This window comes from Genypterus blacodes, unplaced genomic scaffold (assembly GCF_046128005.1).
Source record: "Genypterus blacodes isolate CSIRO-AG114 ecotype Tasmania unplaced genomic scaffold, CSIRO-AGI_Gbla_v1 ptg000005l_1, whole genome shotgun sequence".
Taxonomy (NCBI): Eukaryota; Metazoa; Chordata; class Actinopteri; order Ophidiiformes; family Ophidiidae; genus Genypterus; species Genypterus blacodes.
In genome coordinates, this window is record NW_027466819.1 from 1,539,384 (window position 1) to 1,567,254 (window position 27,871).

The 27,871-nt window shown below is 47.4% G+C and overlaps 1 protein-coding gene across 3 annotated transcripts; it reads right to left on the reverse strand.

Annotated features, from left to right (window-relative positions):
* Window positions 1–1,851: 1,851 nt before the first annotated feature.
* On the reverse strand, window positions 1,852–26,199 carry LOC142997710 (rho GTPase-activating protein 29-like). Of its 3 annotated transcripts, XM_076148296.1 has the most exons (22): window positions 26,029–26,199; window positions 25,055–25,434; window positions 15,583–15,726; window positions 12,157–12,253; window positions 11,914–11,986; window positions 11,560–11,620; window positions 10,711–10,860; window positions 10,207–10,268; window positions 10,004–10,114; window positions 9,700–9,780; window positions 9,267–9,425; window positions 8,820–8,957; window positions 8,522–8,709; window positions 7,456–7,628; window positions 7,091–7,225; window positions 6,552–6,650; window positions 5,608–5,771; window positions 5,152–5,340; window positions 4,915–5,052; window positions 4,571–4,794; window positions 3,859–4,159; window positions 1,852–3,707 (listed from the first exon to the last, which is right to left on the reverse strand). In XM_076148296.1, the coding sequence occupies exons 2-22, from the start codon at window positions 25,338–25,340 to the stop codon at window positions 2,589–2,591; spliced, it is 4,092 nt and encodes a 1,363-aa protein (XP_076004411.1). In that variant the 5' UTR covers window positions 25,341–25,434; window positions 26,029–26,199; the 3' UTR covers window positions 1,852–2,588. The 3 variants fall into 3 exon arrangements, with proteins under 3 accessions (XP_076004411.1, XP_076004413.1, XP_076004412.1); XM_076148298.1 differs by lacking the exons at window positions 15,583–15,726; window positions 25,055–25,434; window positions 26,029–26,199 and adding an exon at window positions 13,240–13,572; XM_076148297.1 differs by lacking the exons at window positions 15,583–15,726; window positions 25,055–25,434; window positions 26,029–26,199 and adding an exon at window positions 12,876–13,185.
* Window positions 26,200–27,871: the final 1,672 nt, after the last annotated feature.

Sequence of the window (27,871 nt, forward strand, 5' to 3'; positions counted from 1 at the left end):
GTATATCTAACATACTCATACTTTATATATCTCTTTGTACATCTCTCATATATTCCTACCATGTATTTTCATAAACTGTATTTCTGTACTGATTTGCATTTGATCAATGTGCCTTTAAGAGCAGCCTTCCGTCCTTCACGCCACCATTAGGTGTGTGTGCTGCGTGCTTAATTACATACGTACCGTAACCTAATATGATCCACTGAGCACTGTTATTACCAACATTCAGTATAATGGTGAGCCGGTATATAAGAGTGTGTGTGCACCTCCTCCTCCACACTTCACTATTTCAAAAGACACATTTTCATTATGTTGATAAAAAAAAAGAACTTCAAATGCCTGTCACACATGCAGCTCGTGTGCAGATGGCCTCAGAGAACGGCTGACATAAAGAGTAATTTGTTCAGAGTGACATGTCCAATAGATTCCTCCTTCCTGTGTGAGTCTGTTTGCTAGAGCGGGAATGCAAGCGCACAAACACCTGTCTAGGGGAAACAAGACCACAAACAGAATAGAGATACGAGCACGCTATCATTATGTCTGTCATCGCTGAAACTAACTCATTATAGAAACGGTAATTACACGTGACACAAGTTCTTTGCACAAGACTGACAAAGTAGAAATGCAGAGGTAAACATGTTTTACCCCTCTTAAAGAAATCTGCATGTGTAAGTAAAGCATGCTCAGACCAAATGACGCATCAAGCTGGCTAAAATATAGACACCATCGACAAGAATCTTGTTTTTCTTTTCTTTCTAACATAAATAAGATCACAGTGGTGGAAAAACTACAGCGGTCACTGGCAACAGTATAGCTGTCGGCTTTTACATGATCGTATGGCTCGCATGCAGTTTTGACAATTCCACATCCATATAACACCTTTTGAAGAGAAAATCCAGAGTCTTACCTCTTGTGGAATGATGTAAAAGTCGTACGACATCTAGAGAACGAGGTTCACAGACAAGGGGTAAGTGATAGAGAACATTAAGGTAGAAGGTAGGAGAGCTCGGTGTGACTCCCAGCTGCCTACTCTTTCCTCTGCCTCCAGGTCAGCAGCCCTCCTAATCTGATTGCTCTAATCTCCCAGCTCAACATGGGTAGGCAGAAAAAGACAAGTCATCCATTTTGAGGCAGAATTAGGAGGATATCTGCGAGGGCAAGGGAGGGATTCTGAGGGAGAGAGACGGTCGGAGGTGGGCAACAGGTTTGATAGAACAGCCGCTGTGTTGCTTAATGTCTTTGTGAAGTGTCCTTAAGCAAGGCACTGATTATTTACCTTCCCAGAAGTGAGCGTGCCTACAACCATTCTACTATACAACAACAATACTAGGTAAAAATGAATGTGTGATTGAATATATCCACAGAGGGGTAAGTAATCAGAGGCACTGAAGAGGTTTACTGAGGTGAGTCACTCTTTGGAAGCATGGAGAGATAAATCAGGTGACCCAAGTGATTATGCTGGAGCTCTGGCAGCAGGACAATAACGCCGCTTAGACCTGTGGTGACCTGCAGGACACGTAGAGTACGAGCACAGGAGCAACAACGACACATACAGGTTTACCCTAAACCTCTGGGCTGGGCTTCCCCTCAGCTGGGAGGAATCTGTCCTAGGTTGGGTCTAGCCTGACGCCACCAACGTTTCTTTGATCTGTCTAATAAAGCAGAAATGCGGTTAAAGATAGGATTGTTGTTGTTGTAAGATTGTTGTGTCATTGCAGTCTGTAATATTACAAGTACAGGGAAAAAGGGGAATTTCACGTGTTCGATATCAACATAAAGTACAGCCCAGTAATAATAATAATAATAATAATAATAATACATAATGCAGCAGAAAAGACAAGTTTGAACTACATTTTTAATCCGCAGCAAGAACTGTTGCACGTCATTTTCCTGTATAGTCACAATGATGTGATGAGACTGACTTACTGTGGTAAACATGCAGTATGAGTTTATATAAAACGTAAACAGATACATAAGGTTTACATACAGACAAAGATGTACCAGTCTCAGACTACAAGGGACAAACTTAAGCATAAAAATGTTTTGAACAATTAAAAAAACCTCACGGTAAAAATACTTCCATCCATTCCTTAGGGAATAAAATATGTCGTCTAGGCAAAATGTAACATAATAAGAGGAAATATTAGGATTTGAACTGCATTAAGTGCATTCTGTGATTACAATTAAATATCATTTCATAATTAATCGCTGTACATAGAACTGAAGTGTTCAACTGAAACAGACAAAGAGACTCTGAATTGTTTACAGACAGAAGCAGATTTGGTGGTTGGTAAGAATTGCTATTGACATTTTCCACAGCTGTTCTATATAAAATGGACATAAATATGGAGTGGCTGCAGCTCACTTGCCTGCGTTTTGTTCTGAATGCTTGAGACAGACCGATGTTTGGATGTTACAACGTAAAACAAAAATATATTAGCACTTATAACACTTTCATGGTGTACTTTCACGCGCCGAGGCTTACACCCACTCTCACCCTCTCTGATAAAAATAAGTGTTTTACCCAATATACATTATGGCACAGATAGATTCATATTTACAGATATAGGTTTTTGGCACGGTTATATTCAGACAAAGTGAGCCTCTCTGTGCTCCAGCTCCTGCAGACGCCTCGGACGCAGTCTTTGGTAGACGGGTCTGGTCTCACCGGGGCTGAGATCGTCCGGGCTGCTCGGGGGAGGGGACTCGGGGGGCGACAGGGTGGCGGAGGTCGAGACCTCGGGGTCAGTGGAGCTGTCGACCGAGTCCTGTTTCTGGAGCCGTGGCTGCGGGGGGCTTGTGGCGGCGACGGATTTAGTGACTTCCTGGGAGGAGGTGGCAGGGGTGAGGGTGGTAACAGTAGGAGTCCAGTTTGGAACCGTCCTAACTCTGCTTCCTACTGAGACAGGAGGCATGTAAAAGGTTCCAGGAGGCGGCTGGAGAGTCCTGGGTGCCCTGAATGTGATGGGCAGGCTGCCAGGCTCGCTCGCTGAGTTATCCGTGTTGTTTTCCCTTTTGAAACTCCAGGTGGGCTTGAGTTGGTAGGGGCTGTTTGGGAACATGGTGCTAACGCTACTCGTGGTGGGGATCACAGTTGCTGTGGTTGCCGCTGTGCTGGCTGAGCTCGGCACTGTTGGTGTTGTCTGTGGTATTCCAGAGCTGGCAGGCGGCAGGTTGGCCACTATCTTGGCAGTCCTGGGTGTAACATCATAGTGCTTGTACTTCCTGTCCCACGTTCTCCTGTGCATGGCCTGCGTGTCGATGTAAGGCGTGATGTAGAAGTTGCTGACCCTGGACGAGCCGCCGGGCCGGGTCTTTTCGGGCTCGGCGGTCTCCTGTATGGACTCGGTGATGGCGCTGCGTTGGACAGAGTTCGCCTCCACGTTAGCGGCGGTGCTCTGGCCGTTCCTCTCGCCGACCTGGGAGGGGATAGGCAGACGCTCCAGGGGCATGCTGATTGGGCGTGAGCCCAGTCTGGGACGCTGGGTGCGCAGCTGGACCTTTGATGCCATAGAGGTGGGAGGGTTCGGGGGGCGACCAAAAACCGGGGTTGACCTTTGGACGTCACCGCCAGATGTGTGGACCCCATTGAGTCTGTCCGAGGCTGGGATCTCCATTTTATCCGCGTTTGGCTGGACTTCTTGTACCTCATCCAGGATATGAGAGGATGGGATCACGGAGGAGTGTCTTTTGTAGACTTTGGCACTCTGAAGGAAAAGAATACACAGCTAGGTTACTTTCCCTGCAGCAACAATTTGTAGTCGGTGCAGTGAATCATGAATCGTTTCACACCGAGTCGATTCAGTAATTCTTCTATCACGCCTTCCTAAATCCCACAACACAAAACTCCCTCCTCACCTCTTTGATGTCCGTCAGCGAGGCGGAGTGTCTGCTGAGCCTTTGCAGCTTCTCCTGCGGGGTGAGCCTCGGGGACAGCTGCCCGGCCACGGTGAGGTCAGAGCCGGACGCGGGGGACGCGTCGAAGACCGTCTGGAAGTGGTGCACCAGGAGCTCCACCATCAGGGCCTGATAAGGGTAATCTACCAGGGAGGACAGAGACACCTCGGCGTCCGTCTGCTGGGGCTTTACCAGCGTGGGGCCGAAGATAATGCCCAGGTTACTCGCAGTCATCTTGTTCTCCTCTGCCTGCTCAGTCACTCTGTTGTTGTAGAGAGAAAGACGGTGGGTTTAATGTAGAGCAGATTGATTGTAGATATGAATCAGCTACTTTACTTGGCTGATGAGGATTCAAAATCAGACTTGAATGCTCCTGGAGCCAATATTTGCTTCTCCTCCTCCTCCTCCTCCTCCTCTGTTTACAATATTGCCCAGAATCAGTAGCAGTGGTAGATTTACAGTCAACAGATAATAGATTCAAATGAAAGCAGTGTTTTTTAACCCACTCATATTGCCTATGAATAGACTGCGTGCTGTTTCTGCCGTCTGCTACTTCCTCTGCTATAGGGAAGTCTTTCTTTGCCTTAGTGTGCTTATGAGGAAGTAGAGGAGTACGGTAAGCTATTCGCAGAAATCCTCAATATGGATGAGTGTGTGTAATCAAAGCCATTACCTGTTTAAGTGCGCAATGAGGAAGCGCAAGGTCTTGTAGTTGTCTGAGGGCAGCTGGCGAAGGAGGTCTCGAATCTTGAAAATGACCCTGGTGAGTTGGGGGCTCGGTCCGCCTTTCTCTCCGGTCTGGGGGCTCTGCGACTCCTCCACCAGCACCCTCTGGCTCTCTTTGGCCAGGCCGATGATGTCATTGTAGTATCTGTACATGATGAGCGGCTCTGGTAGCTGTGCACAGAAGGGAATCAGAGTAGATAGTAAAGAGAAACATATTAAATAAAAGCAGAACAATAAAGATCTGCTGTTTATAGTTGGTCTTGTTATGAAGTGTTTGTTTGGGAGGCCCACCTGTCTCAGGTAGAGTTTGAGGACATTGCTGATGTCATGAGGCGAGAGCTCGGACAGTTCAACCAAGTCCTTCCCGTTCTCAAATGCCTGACAGAGCTTCTCAACGCGAGATTTGGCGCCGTTCACACGATAGATGCCCTGTGAGGAAGACAAGTCCACTGATCAGTTCATGTTCCTTTACTAAGTATTTGTCATTTCTCCATTAAATACCTCACACTAAGGGATTTCCTCCTTTACCTTAATGTTTAGTGCTCGGTTTTCAATCTCGGAGGTGCACTTTTTGATGATGAAGGGGATCCGGTCTGGACTGTTCTTTGCTGCTTGGGCAAACTCGATACCAAACAGCTGAAGTCGCCCCTGCAGCTTCTTATGTCCACACTGGATGGTGAGCGTCTCCAGACACTTCTTGTGGCAGGCCAGGGAGCACTGGGGAAAAGGGAAAACAGACGGGCACAATTAGAAAAACACACAAATATCATGTGAAGAGCTGGCGTGCCTCATACTGTGTGTTCATACAGCACGTACATATTTAACCTGTCAGTCTAATGTGGAAGCTCTTGGGCTGGTAAAACATTAAAGCAGCTGCTGGATGCTAAATCCATGATTCACCCCTGCTAGTGGCTAAACAAACTTTAATGAATGGTCTCTTACGTCTCATGTAAACATGTGACAGCGTTAGAATTTCCCCAGTACCTCTTCACAGTCGGCTCCGTGGAACACAACCAGGCCGTCGCACTCCCTGCACTTGGACGGAGCTCTCAGTTTCCTCAGCTTGTGTGTCTGGGCGGCTTTAGACATCTGAGCGTTCCTGAAGGGACCCGGGGAACTGGCAGTCTCCGTCACCATCTCAGCAAGGCCTGAGGAGTCGAGAGGATAGGTGGTGAGGACGTTTAGGAGAAGGTGACATCATGCTGAGCTGAGCACAAACTGGACAGTGGATACTGAATACTTTCCAGCTCAGGTGGACTCAGTTCATTAAAAGAAAAGTCTACACATTGCAGAACAATGGCAAAATAAAGAAATAAATAACAAGGAAGTAATTATAATAAAATGAAGATAGAGACTGGAATGGCACAGTGTAGCATAAGTGGATTAAACTATTCCAGAGGGCATAAAGCTTAATTTGGCCCGAGTCTCTGGAAATACTATCAGATGCACTTTCTCACCATCATTTAAGATTACATGCTACTTTGGGGAAAACTGAACAAAATGAGAAAGAGATTCAAAAATGGCAAAGGAGGAAATAAACATGTACACTGACTGGGACAGGACAGAGTGCGCACAGGAAGTCCAAAGCTGTGGACGTGTGCCAAAAGCAACATAACCCACCCCGCATCTGTGCACATGTAAAGAAAAACAGTAGAAGTACGTGTAATCCCTCACGCAGGCAAAGCCGCTACAAAAGCAATATGAAGTGCAAGGTGTGCAACTGCGTGGTCTTTCACAATATCTCCCTCACTTCCTCCTCACATGAATGGACGACATGCTGACACAGATACAAAGCATACATGCATGCACCCAATATGGTTTGCAGGCTGTGTCGCTCGCTGCCGTCACAAAGCAAAACTGGGACACACAAAGAGTGCAGTCACCAAGACAAAAGACAAAAGACACACACACACACACACACTACTTACCATTGTCTGAGGGCGATGGTGGCTCCCTCTCATCCAGGTCATCCGCCGAAGACATGGTGCCAGTGGAGGGCGTTCTTGGCAGCCGTCGTTTGAAATCACCTGCGCCGACACACAAGAATGACAATCATGCAAACGTCACCTACACAGAATGCAGATGAGAAGTCACGGCAAAAATAGTTTGTCTATCGGCACGAGGAGCCACAGCATAGATTTAGTCTTCATTAGATGTATCTGTGTGTGAGTGTGTGCTTTCAGTTGTAGGGGGAAGTGTACACAGTGATGAGTAATGCAGGTCCACTGTACAATGAGGAAGCAATTCTGAAAAGTCTGTAATGAGAGCAGACACATGATAAGCACTAGCTTAGCTCAGAAATAGAAATCTAAATCAGGCTCTGTCACTTATTTTGATTTGTTCCTTACTATAAAATGAGATTGCTCAATCAAATGTGTGATTTCTGTTTGTCGCCGTCCATCTGAAAACATATTCCACACCAGAGAAGTTATAAGCTTTGAAATCTGACACGGAGGTGAAATCGCACCTGGGCTGGCGGTCGGAGAGTCCATGGATCTGGACTCGCTGCTGCCTCCGGCACTCTCCGAGTCGCTGCACATCCCCCCCTGGCTGCCCTGGCTACCAGACGCCCAGCCTATCAACGGCCGCTGGCTCCTCAGGTCTGCGGGTGGGAAAACACAAACCACAGTTAAGAGTTAAAACAGCTCAGACTGTTTTGATTTAGGACCAAGACTCAGAATCTAAGGAGAGCCCCTGAGAAACACGTGAAGTTAGAGGTCGGTTTGAGGCTTAATGATTCCTATGAGTATATAGGCCGTCCACGTACGGCTTCTAATTATCTTTAAGTGACTTCACTGAGCCGGGGGCGTGGACATTTCGGAGCGTGCGCACCTGGTATGTCCGTGCTGCTGCTGGATCTCTGCTCGCCGATCTGCACGGGCAGGGAGTGGCTGGGACTGTCCACCTCGTCCCCGCTCAGCATTTCGAAGGAGGTGATGGACGCCTGCGACAGGTTGCCATGGGAGGAGTGAGTGCTGCCCACTGACCTTTTGTTGAACACAAACCTGGTGGGAAGTCAAGTAAAGTCAGCGTGTGAGATGGTGTGTGTGTGTGTGTGTGTGTGATGAATTTACAGCTGTTTACACATTTTATTGTCCCACAAAACAACAAGCACACAAATCTGCAGTGGTTGGACGAGGTCGTCTGCAGCGCCAGGTACAATAATATTAACAGAGTGTACATGTACTAAGCAAACTCCATTCAATTAGTAGAGTCTTCTATACGTCTTTCAACAATTTTGGTGTGCGAGAGATTTCATGAAATTGTCGCAGTTGTGTAGTTGCAGTTTATAATGAACTGTGAGAACATATTCACATCAACACGATGCAAAGACGGTGATTACAGCCCACTGCGTATTCAGCGCTGTACGTGCATGTGTGTGTGTGTGTGTGTGTGTGTGTGTGGGAAGCTGATTCGACACTGCTTTGATAGTGTTACTCGAGTCTTATGAACAGTTCTAAACCAGAGCCAAAATCTCACGCTCACAATCTCCCCTTCTGCATTCAGCCTGCACCACAGAGATTTCCTGAGGAAGGGCAACACACTCGACACAAATTCTCTCTCTCTCTCTCTCTCTCTTGCTTACTCTCTCACTCAGGGTGTGTGTCTCTCACTCGGTGTGTGTTTCTCTCTCTTCCTCCCGCTTTGACTCATTGTTACCCTTGCTTGCAAGAAGAACTAGGTGCAACTAAAAACTTTGAAATGGACGGGAGCTGCATGAGACGGCTCTGAAACCATACACAAACCAAAAACACCTGAAACTACATCTGAACAAATACTGATACAAGACCTGACCTTTGGCAAGTTACACGTCTCATTCAAAGCCAATTTTGTTATTATCATTTCCACTTGAGGACAAGAATCAGACTTTTCCCTCCCAGACACACACTGTTGGTACCTGGCATTGTCGGAGGAGATGGAGTCTGAGTGTAAGCGCACTTTGGGCAGATGTTTGGGCAGATTGCGAACAAACTCAGCGTAGCATTCGCCCGGTTCGTAAAGCTTGGCGCTCTCGCTCAGCGCCTGGTAGTGGGCAGGAAGTGACACAGCCTGGGCCTGCTGCATCTGGCACCAGTTAACTGTCACCTAAGGAATGATTCAGAGGGTGAATGGACAGGGAAGAGTACAAAAATAAACCAAACTTAAATCCCTCTGACCCCTCGCTCTCAGTTCTCAGGTGTGTGTAATGAACTCACGGCTTTGAGTGTGAGGTCACACTGGAACACCATCTCTCGGAGCTGTGTGAGGACGGTGCTCTTGGCGACGGCCAGATCCATCCTCCTGATGCCTGCGTCAGCCATGCAGTTCCTGTATTGGTCCTGGGCCTCCTCTGCCTGCCCGACGGACACAGAGAACAGTGTGAAGAGGGGCAGGAACCTTTACATTGCTTGTGAGAACAATAGATACTGTATGCAAGGAGTGTTTTGCATTGCACCGCTGTAACTTGGGAACAGTTACACATTTTACCATCTGGTTTTGGCCATATGGGGAAACAAATGGATGAATTTTTAACAAAATGAATTCCAGAAAAGAAAATGTGTGGATGTCCATGAACATCTGACATGAGTTAATGTTCTTGTGCATTAAAACACTACGATGTTGTGTTGCAGGATCTTTTTTTCTCCATCACCTAACCCGCCTACCTTCTGTAGGGCCTCTTCCTCCAACCTCCTCTTCTTCTCCAACTGTTTGTTACTGGCCTCCTCCAGGGAGCGGCTGGTAGACGAGTGGGCTTTCTGGTACTCCTCTCTCCTCTGCACCTTCAGAGCGCTCGCCTTGCGCACGCTCGCATCCGCCTCATGCTGCCAAAACCACAGACATCAGCCACACACACACACAGACACACACTTCAGATGAAAATCTGTGACATGTGGGTGTGAAACAGGTCTCACAACATCTTCAAATCTGCCATTGTGTCCTTTGTAAATAACCAGACCATTAAAGAATGCTTTCATCTAGGAAATCTATGATTAATGACACAAACGTGTTTTAGACTTGCAAAACTGAAAGAGAACTGAGGGAGAAACTATTAGCAGTGTTACACAGGACGTCCCACAGAGCTTTTTATCCACACACCATTTTCTTTTGCTCCCTCTGCCACTGCTCCTTGATGTCTTTCCTCAGCTTGTCCAGTTCATTCTTGCGAGCTAGAAGTGGCTGAAATAACAAAACAAAATCTTCAGTCTGTGCTTATTCAGAAAACAGGAATCTGTATAGGCCCACAGTCTACAGTCCAAACAGGTTCAGGGTTGGACAGACTTAAATTGCTACATTTGCCTTTGCCAATATCAGACTACAAGCACAAGCCTGCATCGAGGCGCTGCATCCATTCAATCCCACTGGATTCCAAGTTCAAAAACAAGTTAGTGTTCCTTCCTACCTGCATAAATTTATTGGTTTGTAGTTGCAGTGCAGTTTGAATCAGCAGCTGGTTGTACTCCATGTCGTTCTTGAAGGTGGCGGTGTAGACATCGATGAACGGCATGTAGTCCTGAAATGAAACGCAGATATGAGGTCATAATTCTGCAACTATTTAACCCTTTAAGTGAGGCAGATACATTTTAATACAAGCTCTTTAATTACCTGACTCGCCAGTGTCTTTGCAGTCTCGGCCATTTTGCCGTAGCCTTTAGCATACTCAATATCTGCAAGGAAAACAAAGGTAATTAACGATAAGAAATGAAAGTAATTACATCATACAGAATGTCAAACAGTCAGCGGACTACAGCGCACGAATAAGTCAGATTTGCCTTCTTACAGATCAGGTTCCAGTGAGTGAAGTGAAGTGAAGTGTGCAGTCTGGACCTTCTGAACTCTAAACTCAATCAACAACATTCCAAAGGCTCCAAATGATTATGGCGTCTAATGGCCTTAGCTCTGTGTGAAAGAGTGTTTTCAGATAACCTGATTTGTGTTCTTTCAGCTGATCTAGAATACAAGATGAGGCGCATGCTGCTGCATAAGTCTGAGGTCTTCAAACAGGACAGATACAAGACACAAACCGGAATTTCACACAACTCTCAACTCTCTAATGTCCTGATCTGTGGTAATATAGCGACTGGAATGTCATACGTCTTAGTGTCTCACCCAAAGCCAGCCGTTTCTCCATCCAGGCCAGCAGGTCTTTGATGTACTTGGACCATGCCTTGGCGTAGAGCAGAGCCGACTCCACCCCGCTGTCATTCTTAAGCAGGGTCAGGTCAACTTCTTCCTCCCGTGACAAAGCCACCTCTGGACCTAGGTGGGCAACACAAGGTGGGTTTAGATAGGAGGAAGAAAAGCAGCTGGTGTTGACCAAATCGTCCTGGTTTTGAAGAGAGTTCTATCAGTTCTGCTGTCACAACCGGTGCGTGGGAGGTAAACAAGACAAAAGGCCAACACAGAAGTGGGCAGTCTAGGAGGATATGAAAGTGTGGGGCATTTCCTAAGCTGCCTGAAGACGAGGGGATGTAAATATCCTGCGCTATGGAGAGAACTGCCTCTCCAGCGCTGTTATTAATAATGCAGAGATGTCGACTGCAGCCTCTCTCAGCCGCCGCACGTTCCCTAAACTGCCGACCCTGCCATCTGATTCGACTCCGAGTCCCATGTGTTTCCCATCTCACACGGAACTGCTCCTCAACAGGCGAGGAATGTTGGATATGCGGCCAGAGAGGGGGGAAAAAGAGCAGCCAGCACGAGAAAAAACAAAACAGAAAAGGCAGCAGAAATAACAGGGGTGAAAGCAGAGGTTTTAGGGTGGGTCTACCTCAGGCATGTAGGAGCGCAGAGCCTAAATCTGTTCACTCACAGACAGACACTCCGGCCCTGGGCGACAAACCAACCACTAAATGGTTTTGTAAAGCAGCCATTAATAGCTATTATGTTTCCGCGTTGGGATGGATTGCGCACCTGTGTCGCTCTGAGGGAAATGAAGGGAATCCAAACAACACTTACCCACAAGGTCGCCTTTTTCTGTAGCGTACGCCTCGGGATCCGCAGAGAGATTGTCAAAAGACTGTGAAAGAACACAACGCAGGATTGGGGAATCAATGGGTGGAATAATAGACGAGGCACTTTGACGGAGGCATCGGGCCGCCTACCTCGCTTTCATCACCGCACTTTAAAGTACAAACAACAAGTCTTTGAGGCTACAATTGCCCCTCCGAATGAATCCTTTGAACACAGACACGCTGGAGAGCAAGGCTCGGGGGGGGGGGGGGGGAAACAGACTGAGGGCTGAGAGGAGAAAGAGAGAGAGAGAGAGAGAGAGAGAGAGAGAGGAAAGACGGCTGTGAAGTGCTGTCTCACCCTGCTTCTCCTGGTCTGGGGGATCCCCAACCCTGAGCCACCGTCCACATCTCCCATAAGGAAGTCAGAAACTCTGCAGTGGAAGAAAACACAGAGTCAACGTCAGCTGAGACGTTTAAGGTGGTGCATATTCATTTAAAGGTGCAAAACTACAATTCAAATCACTGATATAGGACAGAAAGAGGAGCACGGCGGTCAGAGACTCCATCTTTTAAGTTAACATGGCCGACAAATATTACTCACACATTGCCGAATGTGAATGCCAACGTGTCGATGGATGAATAAATCTCTCCAAATAGAGCCTTTTTGTTTTCTGGGGTGACTTCCTTGAAGTTAACGCCTGTGGAGGAAGATAAACAGTGTGTGAGAACTTCAACCAGAGTCAAACTGTTAACAGCCAACTCACATTGCATTCTCTCAATCATTCAACAGGGGACATTTACACACCGACGCCTGGACAATGAGCTATAATTACAGGCCCACGCAGGGTTAAATGGATGAAGTAGAACAGCTACATTCCGTGTTCAGATCAAATGTGACAGCTATGCGGTAACCTGATGCTCTCTGTATCAACGATTAGGCAAAGAACAGTCTTCTTTTCCTTCTTCTTTTCTTGTTTTGTCTTTACACTCTTAAGCAATCGACACCGCAGTGTGATGTCGGCGTTGTGTAAGCGAGCGTTTACTACCCACCAGGCTGCACACGGACAAAAGTAAAAGTTATTCCGAGCGAGTGCAGACGCAAGTACTTCAACTGAATGAAACTCTGCAATTACAGAAGGGTTTAGTTTCACAGAAAACACTTCAATAACAACGTACAAAGCTCTGTGGTCAATGAAAGAACAGCAGGAGAGATTGTAGTTATGACGTTTAGTCGTTGGGTTTGGAACGTTTACAGTTGGTAAACGTTCCAAACCCAACGACTAACGGCTTCTGGAAGATCTTCAAAGACAGGAATCTCACCAGCTACACAACATTTGCCGTTCTTTGATGCAGTGCGTTATTATTCCGTAGGTTCTCCTCTTCCTCCTCCTCGTCTTTCATGCACAGAAAAAGGTGAAGGGCCGTATCCTTGGCTTCCGAGCCGTTTAGATCTCTAAGCTCAACCGCCGCTTCTGAACTCTTTGATAAGTTGTGCGAGTCGTTCTCCTTCTCGGGGGGGAAACGGTTTGCTCAGCGAGGAGACATTTGTAGAAAGCAACCCAAGGCACTGTCGGTGAAATCTGACTTCTCTGAGTACTTCCTGTCTGCCCACAACAGGAAACACTCACACAGCTTGAGTTCTGTGACAAGTAAATGTATCAGACAACCACTGCAGAGAACTTACCTCTGTCTCTGTCACCTCTCCACCCCTCTCTCTTATCCAGAACGCCTAATCTTCACACTTACGCAGGAACAACCCACGGTTTCAGTTTTCGTTCTAGCCGATGACGAGTGAACCTTCGTGCCTCCAATTTCTCTTCATGACAACAAACTCAAATCAAACCAAATCCAGGTCAAAAGCAGCCAGATGTGGGTAAATGTTTGATCTACCTCAAAGCACTCAAAAGGTCAAAGCAGAGTCTCAGAAGAGCAAATCCAGGCTCCGGCGAGTTCTCAAGTAGAAGCTGCGGTCCTGATCCGACTCCCGCCCGTGTGCCTCCCCGGCCCCTGAATGCTGGAGTGCAGTGCCGAGGCCCCTGACGCAGGAGCGCTGACTTCTTCCTCAGGACATCCTGTGGGTCTCATAACAATGATTCCAGAGCGCTGCCCCCTTGTCAGCAGTGAAATATGGGAACTGCATCATTGGAGTACGGGGGCCATTGTTTTCTCACGTTGTAGAGGAACATCCTGAGCTGTGACAATGTAGTGGTGTTTCTATTTGGAGGGAACTTTCTCTGGAGCGCCTGGGCCGCTCCGAGGCTCGGCTCAGATCTTTACAGTCAGGGTTTGGACAGTAAAGTGAGCTAAATGTATTTGACTGGATACGACTCTTCTTCCTCTGCTGTAATCACAGATAAATCTCTAACGTGCAGATACAAGAAGGATTCATTGAGTCAACCCGAACACAATCAGCTGCCAGCATCTTCTTCCCTCGACACAAAGCAGAGCCCGGCTTCAATAAGTCGAGAGGAGTTGACGCTTTTATTGCGGCGCGCTGGAGTCTCTCAGTGGGAGGAGCGGCGGGTGAACGCTCGCAGAATGTGAGCAGGAAAGAAACCTGGTCTGTGTCCGTGTGTCTGCTCCGAGCCCAGCCGGCGTCTGTGCACACAATATATCTGAGGTGACAGAAAGAAAAGAAGAAGGAGAAGGAGGAGAGGAGAAGAAGACGCCACCGGGATATAAGGAAAATAGTTATGTTGGAAAAGAATGGGAATCTTAGAGCCGGAGAGGAGGAGGAGGATGGAAATAGAGTTGTTGAAGAAGAGTTAGAGGAGATAAGATCTAAATGGCATTTAAGAACTGGTTGAGCCACCATGTGTTTGGAGAGGGAGGAGGACTTTTTTCCCTTATTTTTTTAAAACTCCTTTACATTCTGGCATCTGTCCAATCTGCCACAGGTGCCACAAACCAAAACCTGGACTGCCAGCGACGTGAGCGACGAAGAGAAAGCCACTCTGAAGACTCTGAAGGCACTAAGGCCCGTTATCATCTCCAGCCTTTGAGCCTTCATCCCTGAGGTTTCACTGATTCATTCCTCTTTCAGCCGCTCCTCTTCACTTCCCCTCTGGCACACGGATCCTGTCAGTGTTGAGTTACCCCGGTGACCAGGAGGGCCGTCTAGCCACGGGGCAAAGCGATGACAAGAACCCCCTAGTGGACAAGTCAGAGTTCTGTTTCCTTTGTGTCCTGTAGAAATGCGACCACATAGAGTCTGAAGGTGAACTACTAACTAATAAAGCTGGAGGACTTCTTCAGAGAGCGACAGCAGGTGTTACTCATCCTTCCATCCTGTTAGTCCAGCCTGATCTGAAACTACAGATAAATACATTTGCATTCTAAACATTATCAGGGCAGAACTCACTGACGACTCGCATTCCTCAGGTGAGCTTTGTGAGGAGATGTGGAGATACGGCAGGTGACCCGTCAGTCAGCCGACACCTCGGTGACGCAGGGGGGAAAAGAATGGAGCGACGTGGACGCACGACAGCCAAGGGGCCTCTTCTGTCGCTGAAATATGGAATGCAAATTACACCCGTGTCTCCGCTCCAGAGATTCCTGCGCGCCGGCCAAGAAGAAGATTTGCCCTCCTCCTCGCCGTGGATCACGTTTCCAGCAGGCAAACTCGTGAGTTGAGATTCCTTTTTTGGCTGGAATTCATTCACGGAAACCTTTGTTGTTGTTGAAGCCGGAGTCTTCGCTTCGCACTTTAAAAAACGTTTCGAAAACAAAAGAGGGAGAGGACTCTAAACTTGCGTAAGCCTTCAGGCAGAAAGGGCCGAAGACTCTGATTTACATGGACCAGAAGTGTGATGAAGGTGCATACAGGCACAGAACCAACAGGAGAAGGAGAGGAAGAGGAGACAAACGGCCTAACTGCATTCTCCCAGTAAAGGAATTCCATAATCTATTTCAGGCCTTAATCGCAGAGTAATCAAACATTTAAAGAGCGTGTAAACACACTGAGCGGCGTCACAATGAGACTTTGCGTCAACACCGTTCACTCTCATATCTGTGAGTAATGCCTGACCTTTGACTTTAGCGATGACCGTGCCGGCGGCTCCCAGGATGTCGGCGGAGTTGAGGGTTTGGTGTTTGCCTATGACGGCCTTGAGGACCTGCACCAGCTCTGCCAAACGCTCCTGGACCACCTGCTGGAGTCCTGACTGACTGTCTGGAAATGCAGAAACAGAGGGAAGACACGGGTCACACACACTGACAAGACGAACAAAAGCTTCGGTCGTCACAATCTTGCATTTTCAGCGCTTCGCCGACCAAAGTGAACGGCGCAGTCTGACTCACACATCATCAGGTGCCGAGTTAAATGTCTCATCTTTGTCTCCCTTGTCATTGCCAAACTCAGAATCTTTGTTTCGCTTTTTCCAAATCCGAGACGAGTTCTGGCTGAGAGAGAACAGCCGTCTTTGTCCGGGGTTCTGTTTTTATCTGTGGGCAGCGAATGTGCGACGGAATGAACGGTGGGCAGACAAAAGGCGGCTGTGGCGGACGCTGACCCATTTCTAAGCAGCGTGACACAACCGCTGTGCTTTGTTCCCTGAAGAAAAGTGACACCATGTCCTGCAGAAGAGGCATGGGCAGAAGCTTTGGACTCTTCTCTGTTCCCTGCTCGTGAGATTGGCAGAGAAATGATGATGACACGCCTTCTGCTGTTTGGATCGGTGGCTCAGACACGTAAGAGTCGCAGATACAACAGCCGAGGTGTTGGACTACATCTCTGAGGTCACCGTCAGGAGTGTGTGTGTGTGTGTGTGTGTGTGTACTGCGGAGACGCCGAGCAAACACGCCTATGAGTCGCGGTTGTTTACTCTGCGTTGAGATGTCCTTGTGCAACATCTTAAAAACTGAACGCACACAAAAGAGCTGTGGAACTAAATAAAGATGAGACGTGAAGACGCTGGAGGGGACAGACGGCGGCTGGCTGGCTTCCTGCAAACGCTCCGTGCCAGGCGGCAAATGCTGCGAGCAGGAGGAGGACGGTTTGGGAGCGTCGTGCGTTTCTGTCTATACCGCAGTTTAAAAGGGACGACGCTCGAGGGGAAGAATGTGTTAAATGCATCTGCTCGTATTCGTAATGAGTCGACTGCATCACACTCTTATCTGCCATCCTGCTATGAGAAGCATGTATCTTCTGTATCTTGTGCTAAAGGCCCCAGAAGAGTGCCTTGCCCAACGAAACCTTAGCGGTTCCAAGCAGATCCATAGACTAAAGCAAGATTTAGACAATGTTTTACAAGAATACTTTAACTAAGTAAACTAAAAGCCAGCAGGATACAGAATGAGAGGGCGAACAAGATGTCTCCTCTCCCCCTAACACAGTCTGTCTTGCTCTCCTGGTCTGATGTTGGCGTATCAGCCGAGGCTCTACAAGTTTGGCAGCAGACGAAAGGTGAGTTCATGTCTAACGGAGTGTTTGTGGAATAAGGGGGCACGGGGTGGAAACAGAGAAGTCATCTGTTTCCCATCAAGGCCACCCCAGCAGGCGGTGGAGTGAATTTAATGGAAAGTTAAAAGGAATTAGAGGGGGAGTGAAAACGAAAGCCTCGGTGTATGTGTGTGTGTGTGTGTGTGTGTTTGTACACAGTATGTGTGCGCGCATGAGGCTGCAAATGTTTTTAATTCAACCCACACACATCCTCGCCCATCCTAGCCCTCTCTCTCTCTTCCATACACACTACAACTGGGTCAAATCTGGCTGGAGTGAAACCGTGGCCCGGAGCTGTGAGATAGAATGGAGCCGCCTCAGTAACTATAGACAGATAGACGCTAACACAGATGCAGACAAAACTCAAAAAGCTCCATGGCGGTGGTGGAGAAGCTGGCGAACCTCTGACCTCAGCTCCCCCGTCCTCCCCTGTGATTAGAGGAGGGACGTTCACCTACGCTAACTGCCCCGAGCCTCCTGACCCCGCAGCACGCACTTTGAAGTCCCCCCCCCCTCCTCCTTCTTCTCCTCCTCCTCATCCTCCTCAGACAATAGCTCTTCATTAAACACCCTCCACTTCCTTTTATCCCCCCCTCTTCTTCAGCCGTAGCCGTCGGGGACATATCAAAGAGGTGCGCGGCTCGGCTATTAGCATCTGAGATGCAGCCGTAATGAGGGCGCGCACCTGAGAATTTCCTTCTTAGAATGACAAAGGAGGTGACGCGACCCGGAGTGTGTTGACGTTGAAGGACGTGGATCACGACGGTAACGAGGGGGTCGGATCCCCCGTTTCCCCATTTCCCCATTTCAAGATCCTGAATGTAAGGATGGATAGACTGAACCGGGTTAAAACAAAGCAAAAGGTGTGATGAGATAACAACGGCTGTGTAAATAACAGAGGGATGTCTTTAGGTGCTTAGCAGGATTCATTTTTGATATCAGAGAGAAGCACAAAGTGTTTGAAAAGAGGCGACTTTCCTACAAATAGACGCTTTTAGATGTTATAATCCTGCCAAAGCCGCTCGAGTGTGTGTGATGTCCTTTACCAGCTAATAGCCGGCGTGGAGCAACGCTTATTCTTCCTGCCCCTGATGTAAACAAACTAAAGCAATTAAGAGAGGGGAATTAGGAAAACAATGACAGATTTTGTGACAGTTTATGACAAAATAACAAACACCGTTGTTGCCGCTTGAGTTGCGCAAGAGAGAGGGGAAGCGGTGTAAACATCAGCGGCGAGTGGTTTCATTGTCATCTCAGCAGGAAGTACACGGCGTCTCGGCAGAGTTGTAAATTGGTTTTGTCACAACAATGGCATCAAAAAGGAACACTGGAAATTTGTCACTGGTGTTGGGGGGGCAGGGGAGGGGGGGGCATTGTTTTGGTTGCAGTAACGGCACTGAAGCGAAGAGCACTGAAGGAAGACACACACACACACACACACACAAACACCACCTCCTCCCTCGCCCTCCCCCAGCATCTCAAGGCCGCCTTGTCTTCCTTTACGGGGGGCTGAGATGAGTTTAGCAGCCCGGCCAGGCTTCACGCTCGGCCCGCTGCGTTAGCTTCAACCTTGCCTCTGCCATTGAGAGCCGATGTGCGAACACGATTACACTTCGCCGCCTCGCCTTCACAAGCATTTGCATTTCTCTCTCCCTGACAAAAACAAAATTGAAATGTTTTCCCTTTTCTTCTTGGACACAAACAGCAGCTGTTGTAGTCGTGGTAACGTTTACAGGTGAGTTGAAACCCATGATTATACTTCTATTAAGGCATTTGCTCCACATGCCTTTAAGCGTCTCAACAAAGAGCAAGAAAACACACCGCAGTTCATCTCCTCCTGTGTGTGTTGCCGTTTCTTTTCATCCGATTTTGTGAAATAAACGAGCCACTTGACCCGCCAACGAGCGCCCACTTAATTTCTTTGGATAAACGCCGATAAATCCTGCACTAAGTGACGTCTGGACTCCGGGAGGTTTTTTAAAAAAGACTCACACACTTCCCATTTAAATCAAATGTCACTTCTTGTATTATTGAGTTTGGAGAGGTCCCATTGTGTCTCAGAAAGCTCATTATGTGTCTAGAGAGAGAGAGGCAATCTAATCCAGAGCTTCAGGTGGCCTGCCAGAGGTTACAGCCCCTCCCCCTCCCCCCCCTCCCCTCCCTTCTCTGATAATGGGGCAATCAGCCGGCCAGTCTGGACACGCGGTTTCCTTAACATGAAACGAGCCTGGGCAGCTCCGGTGACACGGCGCTGTTTGGGAAACAGCCGCGGGCTTTTCCTAAAGAGTCCAGGAGGCTCCCTTTCTTCGGCAGCATCCCTCCTCTTCCTCTCTGAGCGGAGGGAGGGGGGGAGGGTGACACATGGGCAGAACCGCAGCGGTGGATCATTTGTAGAACGGGGAGTCATTTCCTCTCTGATCTGCCTCATTCCAGGAGGGTGAGGCGTCCTCCTCTGTGCTGACTCAGACGGCGGCTCGCACAATTTGTCTCTTTCCCATGGAGGAACCTGGACTCTACCAGCTAAATACAGATCACTGCGCTTTAGAATACGCAACTCCCACCAATCAGAAACCAGGAGGCGGCTGAATGCGGAGCGCTGAATGCGGAGCGCTCACTGTAGCAGATCCCCGCTTTGCATTGTTGAGCTGTCTGCAACCTAATCTGTGACAGGTGGAATTGTTTGGTCAGGATTCCATCTCCAAACACTAATTCCACCCCCCACCTCCCCTGTCCAAACACCCCAGGCCTCGCCGGGTGCCTCGTCGTCTTTCTCGTGCCTTGTTTGGAGACGGCGAGCGGAAGGCCTCAGACTTTCAAGCAGACAGTAAACAGCAGGCGCTCGCATAAACAGCTACCTGCCCCCTCGGCCCCGCCGCTCGGGACGGCGCTTTGTGAGGTCTGGTATGTCGGCCCGGTCAGACTCGCGCCTCGACACTTCATTACATGTTAGGGTGACCTTTGGGTGACCTTAGCACAGGTGCACCACCGGGCGGCATTCTTGTTGTGAATCAACAGCGAGGGAAGCGGCCGGGACGAAGACGGATTGTCTGCGGGGGACGGAGGAGGCGGAGGCGACGCGCCGTAAATACAGCGTGGAGATTCCTGTCCACGCCGTACAGAGCGAAACTTCACGTGTGGGATTAACAGGGTTCAGTCATTCGCTTAATATATGAAACACAACACTTTCTGGTTTCAGTTTCCTGTGTAAACAAAAGGCAGATTGGCTCACAAGACAACACCAGCAGGGCCGAGACCCCCCCCCCCCCTCGCTGGTCCTCAGCTGTAAATTTGCCCGCTTGTGGACAGTGCCGCCCCCCCCCCTGCTGGCCCAATCCGCCCCCTCGCCATGACCAATCTCCAACACCAACACTCTGAGCCCCATAACCATAAATCCCTCCCCAGGAAACACACCCCGACCACAGGCCTCGCACAAAAACATCCTTCACCATCACAGGGGGAAAGTTAGTGCCCCAACAAATCTCTCTCTCTCTCTCTCTCTCTCTCTCCCTCTCTCTCTCTCTCTCTCTCTCTCCTGAGAGCAGCCGGGCATTAAACTATTATGTGCCAGAATTCCTCTTTTCTCCCCCGATTGAAGGCGCCACCCGCAATCACTTGTGAAGTGGCCACTTGAGTTGGCACAGGGGCACTTGTGTAGGACAGGGAGATATTTGTGGCGACTGCTGCTGCCGGCCCGCTCTGTCTTAGCAAAGAGCAGAGCCGGGTGCTTTTACGGCCCGTTTACAGGGTCTTAAACCGGGCCGTGACTTAAACTCAAACGACAAAGATAAGAATATAACACCTGCGTTAACTATAATGACCCTCGTAAAGTACACAACTAAACAATTAAACTGCTAATAAAAGGGAGATATAAACCTTGCGGTGCTGAAAGACGTGCGATTCCATAAATGAGCGACTTTCTTAAGAGTTACTGCAGATTGTGATGAGGCTGATGCGTTGGCCTGCAGACAAAACCTTCCTGCGCATTTCTAACGCCTCAAAGAAGTCCTGTCCTTCAAAACTACAACACGATGACATAGTGGTACTGTGACGGACAGAACAATGCGGTTGAACTGGAGTACAAACAGATCTTATCAGCGTCGCAGCGGTTGGGAAAAAAATGACTCAGCCTGATCTGTGCCTCATTACAGGAGGGGTTAATGCCTCGCTCCACATGCCGCCGCGTTGTACGATGAATAGATTTACTGTAGAGCGGAGGGAGGGGAAAGAAATGTCGCAGAGTTTATTTGCAGTCAAACAAACTGTACAATAATGCAAATAAGCTTTCGACCTCACGCTCCAGAAGTATGCTGGGAGATGTTTGCTCTGCCTCGGAGGCCGAGAAGTGAAACGCTTTTGTTTTCCTCCTCCACCTGAAGTAGGGAGGCAAACGTGAGGCTTTCCCCCTGCGAGAAAAAGGGAATTCTCAAGGAAAAGGTATTGGCATTGGTGTCTTAATGGCTGCCTGCTGTTCAAACCTCAACAAAGGCCAATAAAAGACAGAATCTTCTCCACCCAGATCTTCCCTTGGAGATTTCTTCACACACACACACATTCCTAAAGACTTTCTGGCTGCACAATGGAGGCAACCCACCACGCTGCCTGCAACTATTTGGAAAATGTCCATTGATTTGAGAACCCGGGGGACGTTTCTAGGTAAAACACACAGCTGTTGTGTTCTCCCTGGTGTAAGGAACAGGCCAAACACACACACATGTCAGAGTGAGCAAACGGCAGAGTTTGTACTCTACTGGTATCTGAGTTTATGCAGCAGTGACATTTTGTGAAGTCTGTTCTTGATAAGTGATACAGTCGAAAGAACAAGCTTTCTCCTTAGCTAAGGGGAACGCAAGCAAACATCACAGCCACACACACAATCACCCTGCTAACACATCTATTTGGGGTAAACTAAACAGAATCCCTCTCTCCAAACGATCACAACCCAAAGCCCCTAACAGCAGATGAGCTATAGATTCGACTGCAAATCTCCATTTTTTATTTTTACGTTTCCAAATCAATTTGCCTCACACCTACCACGAGGCTATTGAAGGCACTATAGCTACAAGTGAACATTTGTTCTAAAGGAATGCAGAGTATGCAGGAGAGTAGGGGGATGGGAGGGGGAGGGGGCAGCGGCCCGGCCGGCCAGCCTGCCCTGTGTGCAGACGACTCTTCCTTCATCACCATTAAAACCATTAGCTCAAAGGGAAATATGGACTCCACTTAAAAGGTTCCGACTGGAGAACGACGTCACGGGTGGTTTTGTTGCGTGGCTCTCCTGCAGCACGGCCCCACATGTCTGGAATAGTGACTGCTGTGCTCCGTGTGTGGGGCTTGAGACGAGGATAAGAGTAAAATATGAGGCCTGTGACTGATTACATAGTGGTGATGTTGCTGTGCGTGTTAACAAAGTGATGTATGAACGCTGGGTCGCAAACTTCATGGGTAAATATTGTTCAAATATCATAGCTGAGCATTTCAAACGCAGACTGAGAGAAGAGAAGGGAGGCTCCCTCAGTCAGCGTGGGACTTGATGGAACATGCGAGCGGACAAAGATCATCTTGGGACAACAGGGGGACAGGGACAGGGGTCATCCACTCCAGAGTCAGGACTCACAGCGCCCCACATTCTTGTCTCAAGTTGCGTGTCTTTGACAGCTCGTCTATTGTTGGACAGAGCGACTTTGCGCCGCGCAGTTCTTCCTCACGAAGTTGACTGAGGGCCAAATTACGGGAAAAAGTGTAAATCCACACCACAATCTGACCCCGGGACCCCCGAGATGTTAACTTTGTGGGTGTAACCCATGTGGTAGGTGGAGTTGACTCAGGCTGTGGATCTCCCCTGGGTCTCTGTCAAGCAAACTTGCTGCGTGTGAGCAAAACTTCCCTGCAAAAAAAAGCCTGTGGGGTGCCTCCATAGGAAAAATAAGCACGGCTCCTAACTGAACACTCCACAAAGCGCTCTCTGTACCAAGAGGAGCTACGGGATACACACACACACACACACACAGAGCCCAACCTTCCTCCCTGCTAACGGAATATGAGAGGACAGATCCCGACGAGTTTTCAGAAAATGAAAAATGTCTCTTCACGCCCCGCTACAGTGAAACCTGTCCAAATATGAGAGGAACAACATGAGAGTGAGCCTCATGTGTCCGGCCTCCTCCCTCCCTCCTCCATCCCCACGCTCTCCCACCACACGGAAACCCCTCGCTGTCAGGCTGTTTATCCTTCCAAGCAAAAGGCTGACGCACGCTGCTAATCGCTGAGCGGTAACAACAGCAACACTGGCAGAAACACAGACGTGGGGTAATCCTGCCTTAGCTCTCGTTTACAAATAACTGCATCGGGAAATACAAGCTAAATCCTCTAAGTCATCGCTTTCACTATTCATTTCTGACTTCTACTACTACTACTACAGAAATGGCTGTCTGTTTGTGTTGACATCAGCAGAAATATTCAACCGCTCTTTTCTCCCACCTGTGCAGGACACAAGTCGTTAATCCGATCCAGCTAACGAAGCAAACGCACAAACCTGGAGGAGAGCGTGAAGTCAAAATGAATGGTGTGACTTTACGAGCTGTGTCTTTGGACTTGCCCGTTGTGTGAAATTAAAGATAATAACGCTAAGAGAATCATATCCAGGTTTGTCTTTAAGAGACAAGTGCTTGGTGATTCTCCAGTCAGCAGATAGCGGACTGGCTGTGAAATTGTTGGGGTGTGTGTAGCAGCAGCAGCAGCAGCAGCATCTTGGGTGAGTTCCTTCACCAAAGCGTGTGTGTGGAAAGGTCTCCGGGAGGGAAAACACAACAACAATAAACGTGTTAAAATCACAAACAGCTTTAAAGGGCCTTCTAGGGCGATGTGGTATGATTTCATCCCCACTTGCAGAATAACAGCTGCTGTTAACGGGGAGGCGAAATATCCCGAATGTTTCTCTGATGGCTCAGAGCAACACGCAGCACGACACAAGCCAAAGCTCACTCACACAGGCCTCACTCCTCCAGGCAGAGGAATGGCTAAACAACTCACTCCCACTGCCAGACCTCAATCTGCGCCACTGTGTGTGTGTGTGTGTGTGTGTGCGCCACTGTGTGTCTGTGTGTGTGTGAGGAGATATGTATATTGAATTCTGCCTCTAAATTCACAATAGTGCTGTACTAAATATATGATAACAATGTAAAGGTTACTGTTTACTATCAATACACTGAGAAGCCTTGTGTATTGATTTTACTTTACTTACTTGGAGGGAGAAACAAAAATAAAGTGAAACTGGAAACAAGAGTGTGCGTGTCTCTGCGTGTGTGTGCGTGTGAGTGTAAAAACATTTGTGTAATCCTTAACAGACTAACAAGCACTCCAGCCTGTAAGCAGTGAAGCCACCAGTCCATCACACACTGACAGTCTGCAGGTTTGTTTGGCTCTCACTGGCATTCTGTCACTACAGCATCTGGGATTCTGTAACATCTGTATACATCTGCAACATAAAACACACAAAGGCTGCCTAACCATTTTTCCAAAGCACCGCTCGGCACCGTGAACGCAACCATATTTAGTGATTTCACACACTCTTACTAGGAGTTATGTGAAATTAGATTAAAACATTTTAGAGGCATTTTTAAAGCCAGGGTTATGTTTAAAGGTTTGTATTACGTATGGATGTGTGTATTGCCCAACAACAAAACGTGACATCTCATGTCCCTGTGCAGCTACAATGGAATCTGCTGGAAGAGAATGTTGTCTATCTATAGCATGGACAGTAAACAGTAATCAGACTGTGGTGTCAGTTCCTGTAGTTTAAAGAGGCTTTGTCTCACCATTCCATTCCATTCTGTGGGCAACAATTACACACAGAGAAACCAGAGAAATAGGGTTATCCAGCTACAAAAGGCCTTTTTGTTATTATCGTGCTACTGCTGTCGGGAGTAACCAGCAGCTTTTGAGGTTTTTTGATAGGCTGGGAAATCTGAGGAATACAAGCTGGCATGCTTAGTCGTCAGAAAAGAAGTGGAATGCACTGAAAGGAGAGGAATCCTTGCATTCCAGCTGACCCTGAACCCACCTTTACACTGGAAAGCCTCCTTGAGGTTGAGGAGCACATCAGCAAACTTCCGTACGTCATTCACCAGCTGCATAACATACTCCGGGTCCACGCCGGGCGCTCCCATCAGGTGACAGGTGAGCCCTATGCTGCTCAGGGGGTTGGGGTTCCTGGTGCTGCGGCCCATATCCCAGGTCTTGGTGGATCTGGCTGACAGTGATCCGGTGTGGGGGTTGCTGAGGTGTCGTGGCTGGCCTTGGTTGCGTTTATTCCCACCGCCGCCGCTGCTGCTGCTCTTCCGCAACATCCCAGAAGTTAGTGGAGTCTGTACCCTCTTTTTTGGGGGGCACGGTAAGCCAGCTAGCCCCTGAACTCACCACGGTCCCCTGGGCCCTGGATGGCTGTTGGCAAAACAGTAAGATGAATGACAGTGATGCAGACAGAATCTCATATTCTCTTCAAGTTGATTAATTCCTATTGCACATTTACAGCATCCTTTTATATCTTAAGTACATAAAAGTGTGCAGTATCAAACATAAAGACATCATTTCACCATTTTAGAATAAACTGTGACTGTAACGATAAGTTTACAGTGCTTTTATCAAACATTTATGGTCAATTTGTCACCCATAAATGCCCTGTGAAGTCTTTGCAATGTTTATACGACATAGAAAATTTGATTTATGTGGCACTTTCAACCTTAAGCTGTTGGAACTGTGAGCACCGGCTTGCACTCACACACAAACTCCAGTAAGTAAAACATCAACATGTACTTATTTTTCACAAACTGACCTAAATGAAAAGAGAAAAGCAAACGTGGTGAATGTACAAGAGAGAAGCAGAGGATTTAGAAGAAGTTTAAAGCTAAATATGTAGAAAAACGTTTCTTTTTCCGGTCATTTTACATGAAACCTGATGCAGTATAAACAGTCTAAAAACAGTCTACGCGGTCGAATTTGCTGGCACAGACGAAATACGTAAACATATAACCTCACCTGCTCGGTAGTTCAGTGACATGGTGGCAACAACATCCAAGCAAAACGCTGCTTAACGAAGCCAGTGAAGAAACAACGCCATTTTTGTATCAAATGAAACCAAAGCACAGGTTGAAAGTTGGCCGGTCGGAACTCTGTGCACGGAGGAGAAACCTACTATAGGCAAACTCTCAAGTCAACCGTAGTTTACGAGTCGGTTGGTCACGTGACGGACCAAGCGCGCGTTCATTGGTTGGCTCGTGGTCGTGTGATGCCTTCATGTGCCGACTGAGCAAAACTCAATGTGTACTCAAAAAACAAATAAGCGCCACAAGAAAGTGTGTTAGTTTGAACTTATCTGACCGCGAAAGCTGAATGCGCATCATGAAGACGATATTTAAAACACGGAATCGTTGTTAGAGATAATTGTTGCCCGTTTAATTTAATGCATTTTCAGGATTCTCTGCATGAGAAGATGTAAGAGATTGTCTGAAGATACCCAGTAAATGTATGATACAGAAACTACTGAGCTGTGAAATATAATTATATATCGCATTTCGCCAATAAACTGTGGTAAACAAGTTGGTGACTCAATACATTACTAATTATCTTGTATATTGTAGGGATCCAAGCAGCGATTGGAAAAACGCCGTGCAGTCCTGACACTTACTTGCCATTCTTAGTCCTCTTTTTTCGTCTTAATGACGTCTATTTATAATGTTTCTTTAGCGTTACGTCGTACAGTACAATTATCATTTACTTTATGCGTGTTGACTAGGTTTTATTGCCATCATTCGTAGTGATCATTTATTGTAATTCATAGTTATGTGTGACATTGGGAAGTACGAGTATAAGGTGAGTACCTGAAAGCAGCACGTGAGCATAGTAAATACTGTAGTAGTTGCAGTGATGTCAGAGCTTTGATTAGTCATAATTACCCTGTTTGTTTGTACTAAAATGATGTTCAAAGCTCAGAGTGGAAAGTTGTTGACATAGGCAATTTTAGATATTCCAGGCAGCGAGTTTGAAAACCAGTAATTAAAAATAAAATGTAAAAATAAAAGAATGTTTTATACAAAAATGCGAATGAAAGAAATTCCAGTTAAAGTAAAACTGTGATATTACAAGTGATATTATTATAAATGCTGCTTACAGTTCTGGCCTGTGGGTACCGCTGCTGCCATCTAGTGTGCAAACGCTAGCAGCCACTGGGGCCCTTGGTTGATGTGGGGGGTTTGAAATTTAATGTATTGTTTCTACACGGAAGAAAGCAACACTTTGATTGATTTGTGATTGGTTGATTCCTTACAAAACTTGTAAATAAAGCAGTGCAATTAATTATTTTTTCCTAATGGTGTCTAATCTAATGTAGAGTTGTCATTCGTACCTAATTCTTCTCAGAGCTCCCCTTCTGACTGCAATGTTCCTTTGAATGATGTTTTGACTTGTGTGTAATTAAACCCTGGTAAATCATTGGTGAAATAAACATCAAAACACAATTTACATGGTTAATCAGTGTTTGTCTTTATTTTAATATACAAAAGATGGATGTATTCTCATCTAGTTTATATCTCTAAACGTTTAAACTCACATAAAGATACCATTCATACTGTTTAGTGAAACTGACCAACTTCCAGCCCACACAAGCGCTCTCTCAGACACACACACACACACACACACACTCTCACACAGTTCACATAAACAGGGAAGGTCACACAAATTCAGCTCAACATCCATTCACACTACAAGAAATGAACAATATGTCGACTGCAAACCAAAAAAAAAAAAAAAAAAAAAAGGATTTTGTTTTCACAGGATTCACACATGAAAAGGAAGAAACCCTTTACATTTGTCAAGTCAATAT